This window comes from Typopeltis vanoorti, chromosome 15 (genome assembly GCF_054136105.1).
Source record: "Typopeltis vanoorti isolate ZY-2024b chromosome 15, IOZ_Tvanoo_1.0, whole genome shotgun sequence".
Lineage (NCBI taxonomy): Eukaryota > Metazoa > Arthropoda > Arachnida > Uropygi > Thelyphonidae > Typopeltis > Typopeltis vanoorti.
The window spans coordinates 22,732,574-22,760,368 of NC_143563.1; the positions used below are offsets into that span (position 1 = coordinate 22,732,574).

Genomic DNA, 27,795 nt, shown 5'->3' on the forward strand with positions numbered 1-27,795 from the left:
ACATAGAATATTTGTACTAAGTTACGTATAATTGACAAAGAAATTGTTTGCCTAGAAGATGCGTGCATTGTGCCCCATATAAGCGCATTAGTGTAACATGTTATTCCACTGGGATATATGAATGAGATATTGATCACTTGATATTGAATTACAATGTGCTATGTTTAAGACTTGTTTATGAATGCTCTTTTACTGATTAACTTAGAGATATCATAAGGATTAGTGTATACTTAGTAGAGGACTTTCGTTTGTTTTATTACATGTATTGAGGAAATTGAATTGTGTTTTAATTCTGTTTGTAGTTTCATTGTGTTAGTATCTAATTGAATACAGCATAGGTGTTAAATTGATGTTTCTTTGTTAGATAAGTAGAATCCTAAAGTTATTTTGAGTGATTGCCTTATTACTAGAAATTGATATATCTTGTAGTGTGTTTTCTAAAGTATAATAAATGTCCTTTGTTTTATGCATAATCACGTGCTTGCCTGAGTTCTATTCACTGTATCATTCATAAAATTATTCAGATCTTAGCAGGAACCCAAGGTAAAAAGAAAGATTGAGTAACTTCGACCACTTCTGTATAAATAGAACATTATTGAGATATTTAAGGGATCCTTAACTTAAAGAAAAAGTATTATTGTACCTATTGATTAATTTTTCTCAAGGCTATTTTTCATAGCATCTAGAGATAGAGTGGCACAGGATAATATAAATTTCCTCTATGTTAATAAGGGAATAGTTTAATCAATGAGAATCTATAGATTAATACAAATCAATAAGATGTATTTTTCTACTAACTTCTGCTAAGTGCAATACCACTGGAATAGGCAAAGACTGCAACCTATTTTAAGACTAACTGCAAGGATTGAGTTATAAGAGTAAGTTATAAGATCGATAAGACTCCCCAAGTATCATATTTATTTAAATGTTGGAGATACCACATATAAACGAGTAAGGAGAGGTCACAACACAAGTATATTGAGAAACAGTTGAGAAGGATTGTGGAAGAGAAGCTTGGTGAAAAACAAGCTGGATTCAATCTAAATAGAGGCTAGGATCAAATGTTCACTTTACCACAAATAGTTAAGAAATCATGGGAATATAATAAAGATCTGTATTTAAGTTTTGTAGATCTGGAAAAGACATATGACAAGGTGCCAAGAGAAAAGCTATTAAAAATGCTACAATTGTAGGGTGTCAATGGGGCATTATATCAAGCAATACTTAGTCTTAATTTGAGTCAGCAGTTAGAATGGAAGGAAATACAGGAAGATGGTTTAATGTTAAATCTAGTGTCAGATGATAATGTACATTATCCCCTCTGTTATTCATTATCTATATGATCACATTATGAAGGAAAATGGTATTAAACCTGATATCAAAATTGGAGACGTTAATCTCAGCTCTTTACTTTAAGCGGATGATGCTATCCTTTTAAATAAATCTGGTATGTCTGCAAGATTCCCTGACTAAACTGAATAACTATTGTAATAGATATGGTATGAAGGTTAGCAATAAATCAATGAAAATAGGCAAAAGCATTGAAAATATCAACTGCATTATGAATGGAGAACCTATAGAACAAGTAAAACATTTCAGCTACTTAGGCACAATTTTTAGTGAAGATGGTAAATTAAATATGGAAATAGACAACAGAATAAACAAAACTGGTATGGTAGGAAGTCAACTGAATACCTGTATATGAAATAAGAGAGAAATTAGACAAACCACTAAATCAGCTGTATACAACACAGTGTTCAAGCCAATTTTAACTTATGAATCTGAGAGCTGGGTCAGAAATAAAACACTTGACCAAAGACTAGAGACTGCATATATGAGAGTCCTTAGGGAGAGTGAACAGATGGCATCAATGTAATATCACATTAAAAACAAGGATATTAGGAAGAATTTGACATTGTTAGCATCAAGGAATGTATTAGCAGAGCTAATCTCAGGTGGTATGGTCACTTAAACATAATGGGAGAGGAAAAATTAGCAAAACAAATTTTTTCTGTGAGGTTGGCAGGAAAAAGACCTAGAGGAAGACCAATATATAGGTCTTATATTTCTGTCTTCTGCCTTAGAAGACAGAAATATAAGATCTGATAATGTCATTGGAATCTTGACAGGTAACAGATTAATTTGGAGGAAAATTGTAGATATGAAGTTAGTGGTGATATAAGTTTTTCCTGTAGTACTATTATATCCTGTACACCCCTTGAGGGTACATGTCAGGAATTTGATGATGATGACATCCATGGAGTCAAGACTCATCGAGGAAGGTTCTGCTGTCACACAGATAGCTCTTCATTCCACACCTTAATGCTTTCACTGTCTCCACCCTCCAAGGCAATGCATTTCAATCATCCACCAATTGAGAAAAATCTCAATTCCCACACCTAACAACTAGACTGCAAACTGCATTTTCCTTAATCTTTGTACTCGACATTCCAGAAACCACCACAGTCCATTGCCTCTGGATCCTTTCCAACATCTCTTCATCCTTTTGAAGACTAGGTGACCAAATATGTGCACAGTAATCCACATGCTGCCTGATCAAGGCTTCATAAGCTGAAACCATAATCTTATGTTTTTCAAGGAAAAAAAAAAAAGGGTCACTTCCAACACAGTTGAAAGATAGCATTTGCTTATGTTAGAGTAAAAATATAGGTAAAATCAAGAATAAAATTTCAAACACATAATAAATCTTAAGCCAAAAAATAATAACAATAAATTGAGTAGTCTTTTACCATGTTAAAATAAAATCAATAGAAGGAAAACTAAACAAATATAAACAAAATTAGATAAAACATGTAAACAATGGACAACATCCAATATCCTAGCCAATTTATAAATTTTAAGCCAACTGGGAGGAGAAATCTGGGTATACCTCAAAAGAGACTATTAGATTAAAATAAGACAGGAATAGATCATAAGGTCTATATCCATATTTAGAGTTATGACAATGATAAACTGAGCTAATAACTTGCAAAACCTAGTCAAAAACAACAAAAGACAGCAGAAATACCTGCTGTTTTGTTGTTTATGTACATTTAAAAAACTCGTAATTACATCTGTTCAACTTTAAAACAAATAGAATATAAAAGAGGATAAAGAAATGGATGGGAGAGGAGTACCAATGATGATAACAGATAAATTGCAGCCAAAAATGGCAGGGAGGTCACAGCAAGACAGCCAGGTGGATGGCAGTTCATTTTGTGGAATATCATTATTATTATTACGAGTATCTCCATGGAGTCAGTAGACTCATTGCAGGAGACCAAACTAGCAAAACAATATCTGTCATATCTCTTCTTGAATTCATTTACAGACGATGAGCTCACAACTAAGTCAGGCAATGAATTCTACTCATTCACCACCCTCCAGGCAAAAAACCTTGTTCTGACACCCTTGTTAACCACACTCTTCTTTAATTTCCAGGGATGACCTCTTGTTCTTCCATCACTATCACACAGCTGAAACATTTCCTCTGCATCAATCCTATAAAAACCTTTCAGTAATTTAAATGTTTCTATCATATCAATTCTTCTAAATATCTGGTGACTTTCATTCAGATATTAACAATCAACTATTAAACTCACGTGCTGCGAATTCATTATTATGTTTAGGCAATTTTAGTATTGTTTCCATGATGATGTCTCAGTGACAGACAAAACATAGGCTTGATTAAATATTATTATTATTATTATTATTATTCAGGCCTCCAAGGAGTCAAAAGACTCATCGAGGGAGGTCCTTCCTAAGACATAAAGTCTGTCAAGACTCATCGAGGGGAGGTCCCCCCTTGAGAAACACAAAGTTTATCATACCACTCTTTAAACTCACTGACCGTTCTCGCTCCCACCACTCCATCAGGCAATGCATTCCACGGCTCAACCACCCTCCACACAAAGAAACCACTCCTTACCCTCTTGCTCACAGTTTCCTTTCGTAACTTCCAGGGATGGCCTCTTGTCATCACTCCTTCCCGCTGATCAACCAAGCGAAAGAACTCCCCAGTGTCAACCCTGTAACCACCTCTCAACAGTTTAAAAGTCTCAATCATATCACCTCTCCTTCTTCTATCCACCAAACCCTGCAGTCCACATTCTCTCAGCCGATCCTCATAACTATCCTTGTACAGTCCTGAAACCATCTTTGTCATCTGTCTTTGTATCCTTTCCACAGTTAATTTATCCCCTTCAAATCCTGGGGACCAAATCTGAGAACAATAGTCCAAGTGTGGTCTGATCAGAGACTTATACAACGGAATGATAATCCTCTTATCTCTGCAGGTCAGTGTCCTTCTCATAATAGCAGCAATCCTCTGTGTTACCTTCACCACCTTTGCAATATGTCCCCTAAACTTCAGGTTTCTATCAATCATCAACCCCAGATCTCTTGTCTCCCCTACTTCCTCCAGTATAACTCCTCCCATAGAGTATGCAGCATCCCATCGATGTTTCCCAAACCTCAAGACCTTACATTTTGCTGCATTAAACTGACACCCCCATTCATTTGCCCATCTATCTAGCTTATTTAAATCCTCTTGCAGGGCTACCACATCTGCACTATTACTAATAATCCTTCCCAGCTTCGCATCATCCGCAAACAACTGAATATCCCCCTGCAATCCACTGGCTACGTCATTGATATAAAGGTTAAACAATATAGGTCCTAGCTGAGCCCTGTGGGACCCCACTTGTAACCCTCTGCCTCCTTGAAACTGCTCCACCATACACAACTCTCTGATACCTATCAGACAGCCAATCTGACATCCAGACCCATGTGCTGCAACTTAAATATCAGCTTATCATGTGGCACCCTGTCAAATGCCTTCGCCAAGTCTAAGAAAATTGCAGTATATGCCTTTCCCTCATCTAATGTTCTTGTAACTTTATTATAAAAGGCTAGCATATTGCTAAAACAAGAGCGTCCTTTCACAAATCCATGTTGATTCTCACAGATAACATTACCCTCATCTGCCCAATGCTGTACACGGTCCCTCACTACTTTCTCCAAGATCTTAACAATTACTGATGACACACAGACTGGCCTATAATTAGACACTTCCAGTCACACAGACTGGCCTATAATTAGACACTTCCAGTCTGTTACCACCCTTATGCAATGGCACTATCTTACCTTCCTTCCATTCCCTGATGCTGTACTTATTCAATTAAACCTTATAATGAATTCATTCAGATACACCATATTTTATTGTTAATAAATTAGTTGATTTATGTATTGTGCAATCTTATAATAATGAAAAACTGGAAAGAGTTTGCTTTAATTAAATTATTAATCCCCCAATTTTTTTACAGTAATGTAAGGCAGGTTTCTTTGAAAACTCTGTTGGGAAATTTAATTTATTGTTATAATTAAATTTATTTGTCACCATCTACACAAACAGAATAAAAAAATTATGATAAAAAATCATTGTATAAAATTTTATACTGATTATTTGAAACGGTTTGAAACTTTAGCTTATGTTATAAATATGGCTAAACTTTGGCAATGTTTCGTAATGGCAAAGGAGAAAATGAATATATTTAGTTTTCAAGTTCAAGAAACTTCACTTAATTTTGGTCTGCAGATATCAAGATGATAAAAATCTAGAAAGGCCTCTAATATTGTTTTTCTAAAAGGATTTACTTTCTTCACCTTTTTTGTTCTAGTCAACAGACAAAACTGAAGCCAGAATATGTTACAAGATGGAAAGCTTTGTTTTTTCTAATACTAGAAACAAGAAGGAAACTGTATATGAACAGAAGAAAGGAACTGTAGAATCAGCAGTTTATTCTAAGTGTTTTTCTCCTCATGAATAATTTTCAGAAGCAGGGTAATTTTTCTGATAATTTGTTACACTGAAGAGTCACTAAAGGGTCAAAACAAAATAACTGGGAGACCTCCACATCGCCTTTCAGGAATGCAGAAAACAGACTGAAGCTTCTGACCCTAATATCCAATCCTCACCTTCATGTGGTGCACCCTGTTAGTAGGTATCTACTCGGTGCTGAATGAATGAATGACAATGGGCTGGCAACATGGGACTTAACCGACCAAGTTTTACTCTCCATTGGCTTAAACCATAAATGCATATGATGGTACAACATGATGAGATTTCATGCTGGCTGGGCATTGCCCTGTTAAACAAGACTCCTGCTGCTTTTGTCAGGGAACCAGGGCAAACAATGAAAAGTCATATACTGGAAGAAGCTCCAACTCAACATCTAGAAGAAGAAGAAGAATAAACCTAACATCAGAAGAACTGAAGATAAGAACTATCAATAGAATAGTATTAATGGAAAGGAAATCGAACTTGCAGAAGAAGTAGAAAAGTACCCATATAGATATAATTGGCATTAATGAGACAAAGAAGATAAAGACAAGTGAGATCTTACTAAATGATAAGTATAGGATGTTATTTTCTGGCTATAATGATCAAGGAGAGGAAGGAGTAGCGATAGCATTCAATATCCAAACATGAAGATAAACTTCTTAATTGGAAGACAGATTCAAGTAGAGTTACGTGGGCAAACTTCAAAATGAGGCCATGGAAAATGAAATTTATTTGTGCCTATGGTCTCACACAAGGTTTTTCCAAGGAAGAAGTGGAGAATTTCTTGAGTCATTTGAATGGGCAGCTGACATAAAAAAATGGAAATAAGTGGTCCTTTTTGGAGATCTTAACAGCAGAGTAGGAAATGAATCCTACCTGGCATATAGGAACACTTGGGAAAATTTAAAGAAAAGAGTAAAGTTATAATAATGGTAAGTATTTACTGGACTTCTGCTCAGTACACAGACTAGTCATTACTAACACCATGTTTCAACATAAAGATGTGCACAAGTTCACATGGAGAGAAGACACAAGAAATAAGAAAAGCCTCATTGCCTACATCATTCGTGATTGTGATATCTTCATACCTGTTCAGGATACAAAAGTATACAGAGGATTTGAAATTGGAAATGACTATTACTTAGTACTAAGCAGAATAAAAATGGATATCACATTGGAAAGAACAGTATGTAAGAAAGCTTTAAAAAGAATTAAAATTGAGCAGCTTTTACAAGTAAATTGTAGACTCGACTATACAAATATTATTGAAGAAAAAATGAAACAAATTGAAAACAAAAACCAAACCTTGGAGTCTCAGTGGCAAACTCCGAAGAAGACATTGATTGATTCAGCTAGGAAGGTATGTGATGAAGTTGTCTGCAAGCATAGAAAAATAAGAACACCATGGTGGATACAAGAAGTTAAAGAAGAAGCCTGGAAAAGAAAGCATACCAAAAGTTCCCAGCAAATAAATTGGCAGATGCCCTATTTGCTGGACAGATGAGCTATTTGTAAAAGTAGCTAAACAAAAGTCATGGGAAGACTTTGGTAAGAATATAGAAAATAAATATCAAGAAGGTGACAAAATGTTCTGGAGGCTATTGACAAAGCTTAGAATTGGAGGAAAGAGTACTGTTTAAAAGGAATCAAAGATGATAAAGGTGACATGAAAGCTAAAGATAAGGATATCCCAGATGTCTGGAGTAATTATTTGAAAGACTGTTAAATGAACCAAGTAGTGACAGAACCATACTAGAAATTTTTCAAGAGGAATGCAAAGAGGAGCACATATCAATACAAAAGGTAGAAAAAGGAATCAAAAACTTGAAATGTGGAAAGGCAGCTGGAGTAGATGATATTCAACCAGAAATGCTTAAGTATGGAGATAAAAAAGTTTTGCAGTGGCTACGCTGCATAATTCAGAGAGCCTAGTCAGTAGGTTGAATTCCCAATGATTGTAGTAGGGTTCTCATAGTACCCATCTATAAAAAAGGGAATAAAACTGAATGTGAGAATTACAGAGGAATTTCTCCACTAAGTGTTCCAGGTAAGATTTATGCAAGCATACTTGAAAAGAGGTTGAGAAAGATTGTGGAAGAGAAACTTGGAGAAGAACAAGTTGGGTTCAGGCCAAATAGAGGTTGTCAAGATCAGATTTTCACTTCAAGACAAACAGTTAAGAAACTGCAGAGATATGATAAGGATCTGTACTTTAAGTTTTGTAGATCTGGAAAAGGCATATGAAAAGGTACCTAGAGAAAAGCTTTTTAAAACCTTACAATTATATAGGGTAAATGGAACATTATAGAGAGCAATACATAGTCTATACTTAAGTTGTCAGTCAGCAGTTAGATTTGAAGGAAATACAGAAAGATGGTTTGATGTAAAATCAGGAGTAAGATAAGGATACACATGATCTCCACTCTTATTCATCATCTATATAGATCACATTATGACAGAAAGTGGCATCAGGCCTGATCTTATAACTGGAGATATCAAACTTAGCTCTTTGCTTTATGCAGATGATGTTATATTCCTAAACACATGTAGTGTGAGCCTCCAGGATTCTCTAACTAAATTGAATAACAGCTGTAACAAATTTGGAATGAAAATCAGCAATATAAAACCAAAACTATGAAAATAGGCAGGAGCATAAAACTTCAGCTGCATTCTGAATGGAGATCCTGTAGAACAAGTAAAATATTTCAGTTATTTAGGCACAGTTTTTAGTGAAGATGGCAGGTTAAATCTGCAAAGAGACAACAGAATAAGCAAAGTTGGTATGGTAGATGGCCAGATAAATAAATTTATATGGAATAAGAGAGAAATTAGCCAAACACCAAATCAAGCAGTATTTTATTTTATTATTATTCAGGCCTCCATGGAGTCAAAAGACTCTTCGTGGGAGGTCCTTCCTAAGAACATAAAGTCTGTCAAGATTCATCGAAGGGAGGTCCTCGTTAAGAAACACAAAGTCTATCATACCACTCCTTAAACTCATTGACTGTTCTCGCTCTCACCACTCCATCAGGTAATGCATTCCATGGTTCAACCACTCTCCAGGCAAAGAAACCACTCCTCACCCTCTTGCTCACAGTTTCCTTTTGTAACTTCCAGGTATGGCCTCTTGTCATCACTCCTTCCCGCTGTTCAACCAAGCAAAAGAACTCCCCAGTGTCAACCCTATAACCATCTCTCAACAGTTTAAAAGTCAAAATCATATCACCTCTCCTTCTTCTATCCACCAAACTCTGCAGTCCACATTCCCTTAGCTGATCCTCATAACTATCCTTGTACAGTCCTGAAACCATCTTTGTCATCTGTCTTTGTATCCTTTCCACAGTTAATTTATCCCCTTCAAATCCTGGAGCCCAAATCTGAGAACAATAGTCCAAGTGTGGTCTGATCAGAGACTTATACAACGGAATGATAATCCTCTTATCTCTGCAGGTCAGTGTCCTCATAATTGCAGCAATCCTCTGTGTTACCTTCACAACCTTTGCAATATGTCCCCTAAATTTCAGGTGTGTATCAATCATCAATCCCAGATCTCTTGTCTCCCCTACTTCCTCCAGTATAACTCCTCCCATAGAGTATGCAGCATCCCATCGATGTGACCCAAACCTCAAGACCTTACATTTTGCTGAATTAAACCGACATCCCCATTCATTTACCCATCTATCTAGCTTATTCAAATCCTCTTGCAGGGCTACCACATCTTCACTATTACTAATAATCCTTCCCAGCTTCGCATTATCTGCAAACAACTAAATATCCCCTTGCAATCCACTGGCAATGTCATTGATATAAAGGTTAAACAATATACGTCCTAGTACTGAGCCCTGTGGGCCCCCACTTGAAACATTCTGCCTCCTTGAAACTGCTCCACCATGCACAAATCTTGGATACCTATCAGACAGCCAATCATGAATCCAGTTGACCAATCTGACATCCAGACCCATGTGCTGCAACTTAAATATCAGCTTATCATGTGGCACCCTGTCAAATACCTTCGCTAACTCTAAGAAAATTGCAGTATATGCCTTTCCCTCATCTACTGTTCTTGTAACTTTATTATAAAAGTCTAGCATATTGCTAAAACAAGAATGCCCTTCACAAATCCATGCTGACTCTCACAGATAACATTACCCTCATCTTCCCAATACGTTCCCTCACTACTTTCTCCAAGATCTTAACAACTACTGATGACACACAGACTGGCCTATAATTAGACACTTCCAGTCTGTTACCATCCTTATGCAATGGCACTATCTTACCTTCCTTCCATTTCCTGGGCACCTTTCCCGCAGCCAGACTTTCATTGAAAAGCCAGGTTACAGGCACTGTCAGTTCCCTAGCACATTCTCTCATAATTCGTGTGAAATACCATCCAGTCCCAAAACTTTACTGACATCCATAATACTCAGTATCTGAAACACACTCTCCTCCTGTACCTCTAAACCTCGAACCAGCCTTATCCCTCTAGCATTAAAACTGACTCCTCCAGGATGAAATACTCCAATAAAGTGTTCATTGAACAATTCCACTATGTCTTCTGCATCAGTCACTCTATTCCCACTTTTATCCCACAATATCATTCTTTCACAGTCATTTCTCCTCTTACTGGCCACATAGCTAAAAAATTCCCTTGGATTTTCTTTGGATCTTAGGGCCAATCTCCTCTCATATTCCAGTTTCGCTTTCCTTACCACACTAGTCACTCTTCTGGCCTGTGTCTTATATTCTTCATGCATCTTCTCGTTAACCTGTCTCCTTATATCTCTTCCATAGCTTCTTTTTCGCATGCAATTCCTGTTTAATATTGTTTGTCATCCACTTTACTCCAAATTGTGTCCTCTTCTTCACTTGTGGTATACAACTTACCATTGCTGCTAACAAATATTCTTTCACAATTTCCCACACACTAACGATATCCCGGTCTTCCAATTCCTCCCTCCATGAAACTTCCCGAAGCTGACGTCTAAGACTATTATAATCACCTGCTTTATAATTCCACATAAGTTCCCGTCTCTTTGATACTCCTGCATGTCTATTCATTTTCCAAGTCAAAGCCATATGGTCACTCTCTCCAACTGGTGGGAGATATGTCATCTCAGTTATTATCAACTCTTCTGATACTATAACCAAATCCAAAACTCTTGAACCTCTTGTTCCCTCCGTTACATGTAGCCTAAGACATTTGTCCCTCAAGAATTCTAGAAATTCCATTCCCCTATTGCTACATGCATCTTCCTCTCTCCAATTTATACTACTGTAGTTAAAATCTCCCATAACAATCATTCTTCTTGCACTTGCCAAACTTAACTGTCTAAACATCTCCTGGTCCCCATCCTCTGATATACAATTCAATTTCAGACAAAGAGACTACAACCATGTTAGAATTAATTACTTTAATTTCCTGACGATTCAACCTTCATATTAAGGTCATCATCTGGAGTATAGACATATATATATATACACACACACGCGCACAACACACAGAGACAAGCTATATTACATTTCAAAATTTCAAATAGTATGCAAAAAATATGATAGTTTGATCAACTGTTATTCTACTAGCCTACCTCTAATGAAAAAAAAACTACATTCTATTTATAACATCATCAGAGAACAAATTCATATAGATAGTTTATTACAGCAAAAGTGGTGTCCTAATTTAACATGAGAGTTGTTATAGTTATGATTCTGGATTACTTAGTCTTATTTATAATCAACTCATAGAAGAAAAGGTTATGTGGGTAGAATATGTGCCTTCCATATTCTTGGGATTTTTAGAACATTATTATTAAGATTAGGGTGGTTGATAAGAATTTCACAGGCTTCCCTAAATTTATGTTCATACCACGTTTTGGTATGAACATTAATTTAAGTATGTAAATTTGGTATGTAAACAACAGGTGCATTTCCAGTCAATTCTATGTTGAGTATTCAGGGCATGACCAGGAAAGGCTGGATTTACCATAGCCTTTATATTTAATTGCGGTTTATGTTCCTTTTTTTGGATAGGAATTGTGCATCCTGTTTTTCACCTATATAGGTCAAATTACAGGCACAATCAATACAGTATAATCCAGGATGGGCCAGAGGAGGAAGTGGATCCTTGGATGAGTTGAATAAGTTCTTTAATTTTGTAGGAGATTTAAAGGTGGCATTAAGGTTGCATTTCTGTAGTATTCTGTTTATTTTATCTGACATCCCTTTAATGTATGGAATTGTTACAGTTTTATTGTAATCTAGTTTATTTTTGTTTTTAAGCAGGGTCTTGTGAAGAATTCTGTTGATAGTATTTTTTGGCTGTAGCCATTTCTCAGGAAGGTATTGCAGATAACTTTTAATTCATTTTTAAGTGCTTGTTCACTGGAGCAAATCTCCAAAACCCTGTTTTTAGTGTGTTAATTATACATGAGTTTATGTTCATACCACAATTGGTGTCCCAAAATTCATGCAAGATTTAAATTTAGTGCCATTTGTGTGGTAAAGTATTGCCAACGAGAAAAAAAAGACGGCGTGACAGCTGACAGTTCAGGGTTATTAAAAATGACCACACACAGCGAAGAGAGTTCGTTGAATGGATTATGGAACAACAACAACAAGTGGATGCTTATTTTTCGAACAAAATCATCTTCAGTGATGAGGCTCATTTTCATCTTGATGGCTTCGTTAATCGACCAAATTGTCGCATTTGGGGTTCAGAAAATCCACGAGTGATTGTTGAGAAACAAATGCATCCACAACGTGTCACTGTTTGGTGCGAATTTTAGCTGGAGGCATCATCGGTCCATTCTTCTTCGGAAATGCGGCTGGTAAGGCAATAACAGTTAATGGTGCTTGCTATCGCGACATGATAATCCAGTTTTTTGTGCCTAAATTGCAAGATATGGATGTGGACGATATGTGGTTTCAACAAGACGGTGCCACATGCCATACAGCCCGAGAAACAATTCAATTACTGCATGAGTCATTTCCTGATCATGTGATTTCCCGTTTTGGTGATCAGAATTAGCCGCCCAGATCATGCAACTTAACGGCGTTGGACTTTTTTCTTTAGGGTTTTTTGAAGTCTAAGGTTTATGCCAACAAGCCCACAACCACCAACACCTTGAAGGAGGAAATTGAGCGCCGTATCAATGAAATTCAGCCACATTTATGCAAAACGGTCATCGAAAATTTCGACAAAAGAGTGCGTATGTGCCAGCAAAGCCGTGGAGGCCATTTACCTGATATGCTATTCCATGCATAACCCTATACTGTATGCTTTATGAATCAATAAGAAATTACAATTTTTAATTAAAAACCTGTGTTTTCTATCAAAATTACTTCTTGCGTGAATTTTGGGACACCCTGTATATATTGGCCAGTATGTGTAGGTTTCCAGTAAATAGTGAAGGAAATACTTCCAGAAGGAAGATGTGTGACAAGTGTATCTAGAAAAGGAAGTGTATTCTGACTTTCAATCTAGTTGTGAATTGTATGCATTTGTGTTGTTTGTTTAGGTGGCTGAGGAAAGTGTCTAATGAATGGTGGCAATGGGATCAGATAGCAAGGTAGGCAAGTTTGTGAATGGAGAGTTGAGTGGCATGAGTGGAGAGAGAAGGAATAGAAAGTGGTCAGGGTGGACAGGGAAACATTGTGTGAAAGTGTAGATGATGGTTTCAAGAGTAGATGTGTGAGTATACAAGAAAGTATTAAGACAGTCAAGCATGTGGGGGTGATATTTAGGTCTGGAGAGAGGTGTAGTATCAGTGATGATAGATAGGAATGGATAGAGGAAAGTGTAAAGGAGTCATGTCCAAGAAGTGTGGTTAGTGGGACTTGTTATAGAAACAGAAATGAGTTAGTGTGTGCGTTTTCAAATGCTAGAAGTATTTGAAAGAAGGGGAATGAAACTGTAGCACTGGTAGAGTTTATTTGCCCAAAAATGTTGGTGTAAACGAGACATGGAACAGAGATGGAGGAATATGTAGTCTTTTTGTGAAAACAGACAAAGCAAAAAAGTGAGGAGGAGTGTTATTTGTTGATGGCAGAGGAGTGTCCATCCAGGGAGGAGATGCCAGGAGCAAATACTGACAGTAGTATGAAGCAGTATGGTGTGAAGTGAAGGTGGAAAGGATGAAATGTCTAGTAAGCTGTTGTTATACACCTAGTATTGTGGAGGGCAGTGAGAATGAAATGTTTAGACAAATTGGTCTAGCTAATAAGAAAAGATTAATCATTATAAGTGATATCAATTATGGTAATATAGACTAGAATGAAGCAACAGCATCAGGAACCAAAGAGAATGAATTTATTGAGTTTTTAAGGAATAACTACCTTAAGCAGTATGTAACAGAGGCCCCACATGGATCAAGGGTCTTGGATTTCATTATCTCATCAGAAGATATTGTTGTAAATGAAGTGTAAATCATCCACTAGTTGGTGAAAGTGACTATGAAGTGATCACTTGGGCAGTGGCCAGCCATATCAGGACTTTTATGAGAAAGAGTTATATGTGGAAGTATAAGGCAAACTCAAGAAGCAGCTTGCAGCAGTATCGTGGAATGAGGAACTGCATGGGAAGGAAATCAATACTGCTTGGTCTCTACTAAGGAATTATCTGGAAGACTAAGACTGGGTGTATTCAAAAAGTTAGGAGATTAAATACGGTAGGTGTAAAATGGATGACTGAAAAGGTGAAGCATGCAATCTGGAAGAAAAAGGCATTGTGGAGGCAGCACAAAATGAGTGGAGATAATCAGTTCCATGAGGAGTACAAAGAGCAAGAAAGGAAGGTGACTCACTTAGTAAAGGTAGCAAAAGTGCAGTATGAGCAGCAGTTAGCAAATGATGCTAAAAGAAATCCTAGGGAGTTTTTTTGATATGTGGAAAGTAGAAAGAAGAATGATTATGGGAGGATGATGTTAGTCAGTGATAATGGGAGAATGATAAGCACTGAAGAGGATATCGAAGAGGTGTTAATTGAGCAGTTCTTTAAAGTATTCCATCTTCGTGATTGTATAATGCAGAACTTGAGAGCAGTGGGAATTGGGAGAAACCACTGATGATGAGTGAGTAGAAGATATATGAGGAATTGACGTCAACAAGGACATGAGACTTGATGGTATATCACCATGTTTCTTGAGAGAATGTTCCAGGGAGTTAACCCCTTTAACATACATTTTCAACATGAGTCAGATTAGCCCAGGTCCTAAAGGAATGGAAAGATGGCAAAATTGTTCTGATTCAGAACAATTTTGCGATAAGGAAGCGATAAGACTAAGGCTTTGAATTATAGGTCAATCTGACTTCGAGTTGTGGTCAAAGTGTTGGAGAAGCTAGTGAGGAGAAGAATTCAGAACTCTGTGGACATCAGTAAAATTCTCTTTAATGGACAGCATGAGTTTGCTGAAGGAAGATCGTGTTTTAGCAATCTGCATATTTATTATAGCAAGGTGATGAATATATTGGACAAGGGTAAATATGCACATACAGTAGCATATTTAGATTTTGCAAAGGCTTCCAATAGATTACCTCATAACTAGTAGTTAAAATGGAACAGATGGGATTGGATAGTAGATTAATGTGTTGGATTGGAGATTGGCCGTCTGATAGGTATCAATAGGTTGTGTACAGGAGAGTGATATCCCAGAAAAGGAAAGTCACTAGTGGCATGACCCAGGGATCTGTTTTTGGGGCATTGTTGTTTAATTTGTATGTAAATGACATTGGAAAGGGTTTAAATGGTGATATACAGTTGTTTACAGATGATGCCAAGTTGGAGAGAGTTAGGTAGAGTAGATGTTGTAGCTTTGCAAGAGGATCTAAATAGACTGTCTGAATGGGCAAGTTTGTGGGGATATCAGTTTAATGTTACAAAGTGTCAGGTTTCAAAATTTGGGTATCAAAGATGGAACATAGAGTATAGGATGCATAGGGATATTTGGGAGGAGGTGGAAGAAATGAAAGATTTGGGGGTTGTGGTGGATAGACATTTGAAATTTCATGGACATTTTGTTAAACATGTGAGGACGACACAGCAGATTATGGGAATGATGCAGAGAACAACTGACATGTAGAAGTAAGGATGTTTTGATTCCATTACAGAAGACTCCGATCAGGCTGCATATGGATTACTGTGCATAGATTTAGTTGTCAGGTTTTTTTGAAAAGAATGATGAGATGTTGGAGAGGGTCCAGAGACGATCAACTAAGTTGGTTTTTGGTCTCTGGAATGTGGAATATGAAGACAGATTGAGAGAATGCACATTACAGAGCCTAGTGGATAGAAGGAAGAAGGGAGACACAATTGAGATGTATAAGTTGGTAAGGGATAATTACCAAATTAACATGGATGAGATTTATCACTCATAATATATCTGGAGACAGGAGGAGAATGAGAGGCCATCTCTGGAAGCTGTATAAGGTGGGTGTGAGCAAGAGGTGAGGAGTAATTTTTTGCATGGAGAGTGAGGGTGATTGGAATGCATTGCCTGAGAATGTGGTGAGTCCAGAGAAGTTTCTTGATTCCATGGAGGTCTGTTGAAAATAATAAAAAATAATAATTCAGTGCACTACCACAATATTTGATATTTGTTGAAAGTTTTTTCACTTGGTTATAAATGAAATTAAAGACTTACCATAATTTAACTTGGTGTTTGGTTTCTGTTATGTATGCTGCTAATCATGTTTGTGTTTGCTATTGTTCTCTCTGTCAATAAAGTGTGAGGATATCTCTCATGACCTACAAATCACATTCCACATGCACAAGTAATCTTATAAACCTCAGCTTTTTTGAGTAGAAGGTGGGGTGGTTTTGGATGTCTAAGGACAGCTGAAATCTTGTGTAGTGGAAAGAAGACATCTTTAATCCCTTGCTAATGCAGCATTTTTGATACCTTGTCTGTGACTAACAAAATGTAAGAGAAGAAGTATCACTCCTCTGTAATCATTTTTCTTTCTCATTTGGTAAACTGAATGACAGTTTGTTTTGCTCTGACACTTCTAGGAGCATGTCAAGAAATGATAGAGATCTATGGGTTTCTATTGCAAGAATCTGATTTGAGGGTGAATGCAGTTTAGGTGAACAATGACTTCTTGTAGCTGACTTGAAGAGCTGGATCACATGATGAACACATCATCGGCACATCTTAGTCACACACTTTAGGTTGTACTTCATGGGACTCCAAGGCTTGTTTTTCAAATCATTCTGTGAACAGGTATGCTAACAGTGGTGACAATGGAAAGCCCATTGCAAGGCCTCCTTTCTGCTGGTAAAATTTATCTTGGAATATGATGCAATGTTTAAAAACTTTCAACAAATATTTCCTCTATATCCAGAGGAAATAGTTCTTGAAGTAACTCTATGGTCTCTTGAGTTACATTAGTGAATAGGTTGGTGATCTCTAGACTTGCAAGTATGTCTGTCAGATCTATTATCAAGTCCTTTGTGTGTTCAATAAAGTGTGTCATATTTCTTTTAAAGGAGTTCCATCTGGTCCATGTGAGATCTTATTAGTTGTGAGAGATGTCTAAATAAAAAGAGAAGTGGGAGAACATAAGTAACAGAGCATATAGATTTACAGCAGTACTGAAAAAAAAGAAATCAAGAATTAGAATACCTCAATTCCATCCTATCAAAGCATGGCTACAATAAAATACAGGTTAATAAAATTTTGAAGCAAACCTCCTAGACCGCCAAACGAGTAAGAAAAACAAGATTACAGAGGAATGGTATTTCTCCTGCTACACTTGGTTGGTCACAGACCAGGTATCAAAAATACTGCATTATTATGGGATTAAAGCTACCTTCTGGATGTCTGTCATCTGGTGGGGGGATATATATATATATATATGAGAGAGAGAGAGAGGGATGGGGTAGGATATCTGGAAGTTGCACTCAGTAATCCTAGTGAGGAACTAGAAGGCATGACTGTACACCGAGTATGAGAGAAGTTTTTTGCATTTGGTCCTTTCAGTCAGAGATCTGATGTTTTTTTGAGTTGTTGTGAGCTATTTGGCAGGCTGAATGCAAAGCTAGATTCTTGTCTTGAGTGCTTTTTGATATGCTGAATGCACTTGTTGGAGGTTTTAACAGAAGCTGGAGCTTTTTATGGTGGAGTGAAGGATACTCATTCCAGCAAGGATTATTTCAGTGAACTGTTTGGAGAAAGCATCTGAATTAGAAAAGTGAAAATAATACGACCATGTAAAGAACAAATAAAACCATGCTTAGTGAAAACTTGACATGCCGGTCCCAAGCCCGGATTAATGGGGAGGGTTGAGTGCAGGGATAGCAACCCAGTCTCAGAAAAAAATCTTTGCTATGCAAACTGAAACCTTCCAAAATGTGATACCAGATGAAGAAAATAGAACACGAAGCACCTCTGTGAAAGCCCTTCTGGGGAAGCGGAGATGCAGAAGAAAATGACAGACACCTTACCAAAAGATAAGTTTAGACTGGGATGTTGGAATGTTAAAACCATGTTCGAAACTGGGAAGACATACCAAATCTCGAGAGTTCTAGAAAAATACAGACTAGAAATAATGGAATTAAGCGAAACGAGATGGATAGGAACTGGAAAAATCAAATTAAATTCTGGTCACTACTTAATCTACTCTGGGAACCAAAATACGAATGACCACACAAAGGGAGTTGCACTAATGATGACAAAGAAAGCTAATGGTGCACTAATGGAGTAGAACCCAATATCCAAAAGAATACTAAATGCTAGTTAAAGATACCAAGCAATTTTAAAAACTAGGTTTTAATCCTTTTTCCCAAGTGAAACAAACAGACAAATGTAAGTCAAGTTTGCGCCTGAACATAGTTCAAGTCTGAGGCAACTCGTGGTAAAGGTGGAGCAAGTTCTGATCACTTTCCTTAGTATTTCCCCCTAATGCAAAGCACATCCCCTTGCAGAGATGTATGATGCTATGCATTAAAGGCAAGGTCCACCACCCAGTCTGATTTTGACCTTTATTGAGGTCTTTGTCAGTGGCAGCCAGACCCATAAATATCAAGGTTGAAGTGATGCAGAGCATATAGATTTTACCTAAACAAGTTGCCATAAGGTGCTTTGACCTTATTAAATAAAAATCTCTGGATGAGAGTAAGATGTAGAAAGTTTCTACATCTATAAGCTCTGCATCACTTTAACCTTGGCATTTATGGGTCTGGCTCCCACTGACAAGACCTCAATAAAGGTCGAAACCGGTTTGAGTAGGGTAGTGGCCCTTGCTTTTAATGCATAGCATTATACATCTCCACAAGGGGTTGTGCTTTGCATTAGGGGGAAATACTAAGGAAAGTGATCAGATCTTGCTCCACCTTTACCATGAGTTGCCTCAGACTTGAACTACATTCAGGCGCAAACTTGACTTATATTCTGTTTGCTTCACTTTGGAAAAAGGGTTAAAACCTAGCTTATAAAATTGCTTGGTATCTTTAACATAGTATACCCAAGTTAAAAAAACTTTCTACTACTATTACTACTAAACGCTAGATTTAAAGCTGGCAAGCAAAACATCATAATAACTGCTATACATGCACCAACAAATAATGCGATCCAGGAAGAAAAGGATAATTTTTATAACATGCTACACAGAAGTATAGAAACAACAAATAAAAAAAATATGCAACTTATAATTGTAGACTTTAATGCTAAGGTTGGAAATAATAATACTAATAAAGAAACTGTTATGGGAAAGTATGCAGAAGGAGAAATAAATGAAAATGGAGAGTTTCTTATAGACTTCTGTATGTTCAATCAGCTTGTAATAGGAGAGAGTCTCTTCCAACATAAAATACACAAGTGGACATGGATAGCAACAGATAGAAAGACAAAGAACCAAATAGACCATGTACTTATATCAAGGAATTGGAGGAAATCACTCCTGGATGTCAGAGTTAAAAGAGGAGCCAAGGCATATTCAAATCACTTTCTCCTAACAGCTGCCATGAAAGTACAAATATTTAAAAATAAACAAACAGTGCACAAGGTTTAGAATTGAAAAACTCAAAAACAAAGAGATTAGAAATAAATTTATAACAAGTCTACAGGATAAATGGGATAAACTCGAAAAGAGAGAAGGAGATAACATAAAGGGAAAATGGACTAAGATTAAAGACATACTAATAAGTACATCAGAAAAGATATTGGGATTTTGAACTAATACAGACAAGGAATGGATATCAGAAAATACTAAATTAAAAATAGAGGAGAGAGAGAGAGAGAGAGAGAGAGAATAAAAGAGAAACTGTTAAAGATTGGCAAAAATGTTGAAAAAGAACAAGCAGAAAGATATAGAGCAATTAACAAAGAAATAAAAAGAAGTGCAAAAAATGATAAAATAAAATACATAGAGAATCTAGCATAAGAGGCAGAGGATGCTGCATATATAAATGATACTAGAAAGTTGTATGATATTACAAGGAAATTAAGTGGAAAAAGAAACAAATGGATAGTTCCTATATACAATAAAGAAGGAAAACTATTATTAAATGAAAAAGAACAGATAAATAGATGGGTGGAATTCTTCTCAGAGAAATTTCAAGAAACACTGATGGTGACCAGAGCCTAGAATTAAATGAACAAAATGCATCATTAGATATAAATTTAAACGAAATAACAAAAATAGAAATTACAAAAGAAAAACTCAGATCCAAACAGATAAAGCACCGGGAGCAGACAACACACCAGGCAATATACTAAAAGCAAATCCAAAACTTATAGCAGAGATATTATATCCCTTACTAAATGAGATATGGCAGAAAGAAGAGTGGCCTAAGGAATGGAATACTGAATTACTAGTTAAATTACCCAAAAAAGGGAACCTATCTGAATGCAAAAATTGGAGCGGTATAACATTGCTGAGTGTTATAAGTAAACTACTAGCAAGGATAATACTAAAAAGAATCAAAATAGAAATAGAAAAACAACTAAGACCAGAACAGGCAGGTTTTAGAGCTAATAGATCATGCACTGACCACATTGCTACTTTACGAATTATCATAGAACAATCATTGGAATGGCAGGCAAGCTTATATTAAAATTTTATCGATTTTGAACAAGGCTTTCGACAGTATAAACAGATCTTCCCTATGGAAATTACTTAGTAATTATTTACTCCCAGAAAAAATAATAAGAATAATTTTAAAAATGTATGAAGATTTTTAAATTAAAGTAATATATAGAAATACCCTCTCAGAACTATTTAAAACAAAGACAGGAGTAAGACAAGGTTGTATATGCTCCCCTACTATGCTTTTAATTGTCATAGACTGGGTGATGAGAAAAGTATCTCGTGGAAATACAGGATTACAATGGCTACTTCAAAACCAGCTCCACAATCTAGATTTTGCAGATGATATCTGCTTACTTTCACAGAAGCACAACATATAGAACAAAAGAACAACAACACTTGTTTAAACAAATAAACAAAAGCAAAATAAACAAATAACAATAGAAGAAATACTGCTTAAAGAAGTAGAACAATTTATATACCATGGTTCAATAGTATCAATAAAAGGAGGAACTACTGAAGATACAAATAGAAGGAAACAGCTGGCTTATTCAACTTTCAACCAACTTAGAAATATTTGGAAAAACAAGAATTTTTCTATAAAAACTAAAATGAGAATATTTAACTCAAATGCAAAGGCAATAATAATGTATGGATCAGAAACATGGATGTTAAACAAAAAGATAGTTAATAATGTCCAGGTCTTCCTAAACAAGTGTTTAAGAATGATACTGGGAATATATTGGCCAAAACAAATATCAAATGAAGAACTATGGCAGAGAACAAACCAGAAACCCATGTTGCAACAGATACGTAAAAGGAAGTGGAGATGGTTGGGACATGTGTTGAGGAAAGAAGATAAAATAATAGTAAAACAGGCTCTAGATTGGAACCCACAGGGTAAAAGAAGACGAGGAAGGCCAAGAGAAACATGGAAAAGAACAATACTGAAAGAAATAACAAATATTAATAAAAACTGGAACCAAATAAAAGCAGAAGCAAAAAACAGAGTCTGGTGGAAAATAGTATTGGAAGACCTATGCTCCAAGGTGGAGTAAAGAGAATTAAGTAAGTAAGTAAAGAATGAATAAAAATCACTGAAGTCATCTAACTTGGCACCACTTCGATGCCAAAGTCTGAGAATGGCTGGATGAAGACATTTTAGGAAAGGAAACATGGAGAAGGTTATGGTGTGCATCACTAATAGAAGATCTGATGTCTTAAGTATATTTGGAAGGAGACATGGTTAAAAAAAAGATGCACTATGTTGGAAAGATGGTGAGTAAAGATTATAGGTACTTGGACAATTTGGGTCAGGTCATAACTAATAGTAAATACACCTGACCCTGACTCTTAGTATGACAAACTTGTAGGACCTACTGAACAGTTTGCTGTGAATAGTGTGCTATACTGAATATCTTTTAAGATAACACTGTACATACCCATGGGACTTGATCAGGACTTTTCAGCAGTTTGTTATAATGATGTCAGTTTCAGATACAAGCACTGAAATTCCCAAGAAAGCAAACCTCACTGTTTGAATAATTAGGTGAAGAAAATCAAACTATAGAGATAAATCATTAAGACAGCAAATTAATGTGACACACGGTTGCATTTATTTGCCGTCTTTATCATTCAAAGTGTGGTAAAGAAATTTTGAGCCTGGTCAGAACAGAAAGAAGGAATTCTAACTTTAAGATTCCCTGACATGGAATGTCAGATTTGATGAATGCACATGTACCACTTTTTTGTTTCTTTAAACAAAAATGAGCATTCCTTTTGTCAAGTCCCTATAATGCATACAGCAGCTAACTCCCAGTATTAACAGAAAGCAACAAAACATTTTTATCCTATAGGAGAGCAGACAATACACAATTGTAATGATAATGTTTAGTTTTCAAGAACAATTCTTTTTTTATACATTTTTAAAAAATGTATAAAAGCTTTTTGCCTTATATTTTATGATACTGAACAACACCAAAACAAAATAAATATTTAGTAAATAACGATCCTTCGATGGATTTCAAACTAGAATCTTCAAGAACACTTCTCACAATACAGGCAATAGCAATTAGTGTTTGTTCCTAACCTGGCTCCCTATAATGTTGAATAAAAACAAGAGGATTACAATTGCAATTGGTCTCAAAATACATCATCATCATCAAATTCCTGCCATGTACCCTCAAGGGGTGTACAGGATATGACAGTACTAGATGAAAAAATTACATTTTTACTAACTTCCTATCTACAATTTTCCTCCAAACCAGTCTGTTACTTGTCAAGACTCCAACATTATCAGATCTTATATTTCTATCGTCTAAGGCACTTTGTACCGTATCAATCCACCTATATCTTGGTCTTCCTCTGGGTCGTTTTCCTGCCAACCTGGCAGAGAACACTTGTTTTGCTAATCTTTCCTCTCCCATTCTATTTAAGTGACCATACCACCTGAGATTAGCTCTGCTAATGCATTCCTGGATGCTGGCAATGTCAAGTTCTTTCCTAATATCCTCATTTTTAATATGATATTGCCATTGATGCCATCTGTTCACGCCTCTAATCTTTCTCAGGACTCTTATATCTGCCGTCTCTAGTCTTTGGTCAAGTGTTTTACTTCTGACCCAGCTCTCAGATTCATAAGTTAAAACTGGTTTGAACACTGTCTTGTATACAGCTAATTTAGTGTTCTGACTAATTTCTTTCTTATTCCATATGAATTTATTCAATTGACTTCCCACCATACCAGCTTTGCTGATTCTGTTGTCTATTTCTATATTTAATTTACCATCTTCAGTAAAAATTGTGCCTAAGTAGCTAAAATGTTTTACTTGTTCCACAGGTTCTCCATTCACAACACAGTTGACATTTTCAATGATTCTGCCTATTTTCATTGTCTTTGTCTTTTTATTGCTGACCTTCATACCATATCTATTACAACAGCTATTCAATTTAGTCAGAGAATCTTGCAGACTTGTAGCGGATTTATTTAGAAGTATAACATCATCCGCATAAAGCAAAGAGCTGACATTAACATCTCCAATTTTGATATCAGATTTAATACTACATTCCTTCATAATGTGATCCATATAGATAATGAATAACAGAGGGGATAATGTACATCCTTGTCTCACACCAGATTTAACATTAAACCATCTTCCTGTACTTCCTTCAATTCTAACTGCTGACTTACAACTCAAATAAAGACTAAGTATTGCTTGATATAATGCCCCATTGACACCATATAACTGCAGCATATTGAATAGCTTCTCTCTTGGTACCTTGTCATATGCCTTTTCCAAATCGACAAAACTTAAATACAGATCTTTGTTATATTCCAATGCTTTCTCGACTATTTGTCGTAAAGTGAAGATCTGATCCTGACAGCCTCTATTTGGCCTGAATCCAGCTTGTTCTTCACCAAGCTTTTCTTCCACAATTCTTCTCAACCGTTTCTCAAGTATACTTGCATAGATCTTGCCAGGAACACTCAGTAGGGAAATACCTCTGTAATTCTCACATTCAGTTTTATTTCCCTTTTTATATATGGGCACTATGAGAGCTCTACTCCAATCATCAGGAATTCGTCCCTCTATCCAGGCTTTCTGAACTATGAAGTGCAGCCACTGCAAGACTCTTATACCACCATACTTCACCATTTCTGGTCGAATATCATCTACTCCTGCTGCCTTTCCACATTTCAAGCCTTTGATGACTTTTTCTACTTCAAGTATGGATATGTAATCCTGACTGCATGCCTGGTCAGTGTTTTTTATCACTGTGCTGTCATCACTGCTTGTTTCATTTAGCAGTTTTTCAAAGTAATTACTCCATACTTCAAGGATATCTTTTTCTCCTGTTTTCATGTCACCTTTATCATCTCTAATTCCTTTTACAGCACTCTTTCCTCCATTCCTAAGCTTCTTCAACAACCTCCAGAATATTTTGCCACCTTCTTGATATTTATTTTCTATATTCTTGCCAAAGTCCCCCCATGACTTTTGTTTAGCTAGTTTTACACACTGTTTAGCTTTCTTACATTTGTCTATGTATTCTGTAAGAGTGAAAGCTGACTTATTTGCCAGGAACTTTTGATATGCTTTCTTCTTTTCCTTCACTGCCTGTTTAACTTCCTGTGTCCACCAGGGAGTTCTCAAAATACCTATCTTCCAAATTTGAAATAAATTCATGTAGCCACACTTGTTGAGGTTAAGAGAGTGTTTCACTGTGTCTGCTGACTAAAAAAAGAAAAAAAAAAGTCTTTCAGACTTCTAAGGATTTCTATATAGCAATGTAGTTTTCTTCCATTTAATCCAATATGAAGGAATGTCCAAAAGTGGTCTACCAATCCTGACTTGCCATAATGATGGCAAAACACCATCTTTTGCTCTCCATGATACATACACTCCTAGATGTGACAGTGATTGGAGTTTGTCCTTTGATGAACAGGTGAAGATTACTTGTTTTCTTCTGAAGTGGTTTGAATATGGTATGGAGATTATATTTAGCACTTGGGCTATCTTTTCTAATATACCCTGGATACAAGAATAGAAAAAGTTGTGTTCTGGTCTTGTGTATTTGAACAAGTATCATTTTCTTCTATTTTATATTTTACAGGATTTGTCGCCATTGGATAAAATATGTGCCAAAGAGAGTTGAGTTCTGTGCTGTGTCATAAGAACAAATACCTCTAGTCTTCTTTCCTTTCCATGGAAACTAACCTGCATGTACAGTAAATCTGAATAATTCAAATAGTTTTCCCAAATTCTAGGGAATGTGCAATGTAGCTTTTGGCTTTTGATGTGAACGGATGTATTATTTTAGATTGAATCTGATTAGTTTGTTTACAAGGTTTTTCACGAAACATGCATTGCATTGGCGCAGACACAGTTTGTTTCCTACTGTCTCCCCTCTGCATGAAACATGTAAGAGGTCTAATGGCCAGCAGGCCCCACTCGCAATGAGGACCGGTGGTGGACTTATGGTTTTATTTAGGGAGGTAGGATTTCAATCTGTGGCCAAGTGAATTCGTGATGACACTCCTTTTCCCTACTGTAGGACATCTAGTTGTATTTTATTGCTGGTAGACACCTGAGAGTGTCTACGGGATTTGCTAGTGGACCCTCCAAAGTCCACAGGATTACCTGTAACCTGCTTGGGACACCTGAGCAATCTCTACTCTTTCTCCATCTGTGTCTTTACACATTTCTAAATTATTGTTGTCATGGTAAAACTTCTGAATGAGGCCAAATTCTAGGAAGTATACAAGGAATTCCTCAGACTAGGAAAGCTGCTGAGTGATAATTGGCCAGGAAAAGTCAAGCTCATTGACACATCCCCCCCCCCCTCAGCAGTCACAGGGGACAATATGGATGACATAAGTGAAGATCTCATAACTCTGATGCAATCAGATTTTGCACACTCCCCAAGTATGGAAGATGCTACATCCCAAGACAGCAGTTATCAGACCTTGGAAACACATAGAGAATTTCAAATGGTCAAAAAGAGGAGGAAAATCTCCACCAATGTTGAAAAACCCAAAACAACAGGGATGGAAGCACTCAAAGTTCCTAAAGAAAAGATACCACCAGTCATCTTAAGGGATAAGGAAAAATGGATCCCTGTCTCATCAGCCCTCAGAGAATAAAACATCTCATTTTCATGGGCCAAAAACTCAGATGAGGGAGTTAAAATACAACCCACTACTGTCATGGATTACAGACAGATGACTAGATTTATGGACAATGCTAATGTCCCATACCACACCTTCACTTTACCCAGCAAAAAGAACCTGAAGGTGATTCTACGCAGGATAGCTGAAGGTATCACTCCTGAATATGTGAGCACTGATCTCTATAGACAGGGCCTGTCCCCAGTAAAAGTGAGCAGGATGTTCAGAGCAAATAAAACACCAATGCCTTTGGTGCTGGTGGAAATAAGCAACACACAGAAACAAATCTATGATCGAACTGTAGTGTGCAGACTCAAAATAACAACTGAGCCACTTAGAAAGAGGGCATCAGCTGGACAGTGTCATAGGTGGCAAAGGTTCGGGCATGCCCAAAAATTATGTAAGGCAGCCTACAGGTGCTTGAAGTGTGGCGAGGGACACCAGACCAGCACCTGCTCCAAGCCACACACTACTCCTGCCTACTGTGCAAACTGCAGAGGACCTCACCCCGCCAACTACAAGGGATGCCTTTTCAATTCAAAAAAATCGCGGGTCAGCAAAAGCCAATCTTGCTCCTCCTCATAATGACACTATAAGCAACCTAGTGGGCCGTCCCCAGTTCGAAATGCCTCACCTTCAACCACACAGGAAGGAACACGACCCACAACTACAATCAAAACATATGCTGAGGCTGCAAGCACTAAGTTATCCACATCTCTCGAGCCAGAGGGTTCCAACCTAACATCAGTTCTAACTGCCTCGCTTGCCACCATGCTGCAGGAATTCGGCAAGACAAGCTCTTCACCATCTTCCAGAAAGAGATTCCTCCAAGACACTCAAACCATTATAACAGCTATCTATCATGAGTAAAAAATTTAAACCCAAGTCGCTCATGATAGTGGCATGGAATGCGAATGGATTAACGAACAAGGTTTTGGAGCTTCAAGAATTTGCGATTCGTCTCAGTGCTGATATCATCCTGATTGGTGAAACACACCTAAGATCAGTCAATAACCCAAAAATCCATGGATACACTATGTACAGAAATGACAGAACTGGTGCGAGAGGGGAGGCACTGCCATATATATTAAGAGTTACCTGAATCATAATACAATAGCCAACCCTCAAATCGTAAACCTCGAGGTGACCGGGGTGGGGGGTACATACTAGCAATGCTGGCAGTCTCAAGATTTATGCTACTTATATACCCCCGAGCATTCCTCTGTTAACAACTGATCTGGACTCCATACTTGGACAAAATGATTCC

General features: G+C 36.8%; 1 protein-coding gene across 3 annotated transcripts in view; it reads right to left on the reverse strand.

Moving 5' to 3' along the window:
* Nucleotides 1-27,795, reverse strand: part of LOC150098493 (uncharacterized) — a 137,208-nt gene that overhangs the window by 53,599 nt on the left and 55,814 nt on the right. The window contains exon 1 of one of the 3 annotated variants that reach the window (XM_090405358.1): nucleotides 16,477-17,174. The exons of the other annotated variants lie outside the window; for them this stretch is intronic. Coding sequence (XP_090261484.1) covers nucleotides 16,477-16,479 — 3 coding nt within the window. The 5' untranslated portion in view covers nucleotides 16,480-17,174. Of the gene's footprint in view, nucleotides 1-16,476; nucleotides 17,175-27,795 lie in introns of those variants that run through there. 3 annotated transcript variants of the gene reach the window in all.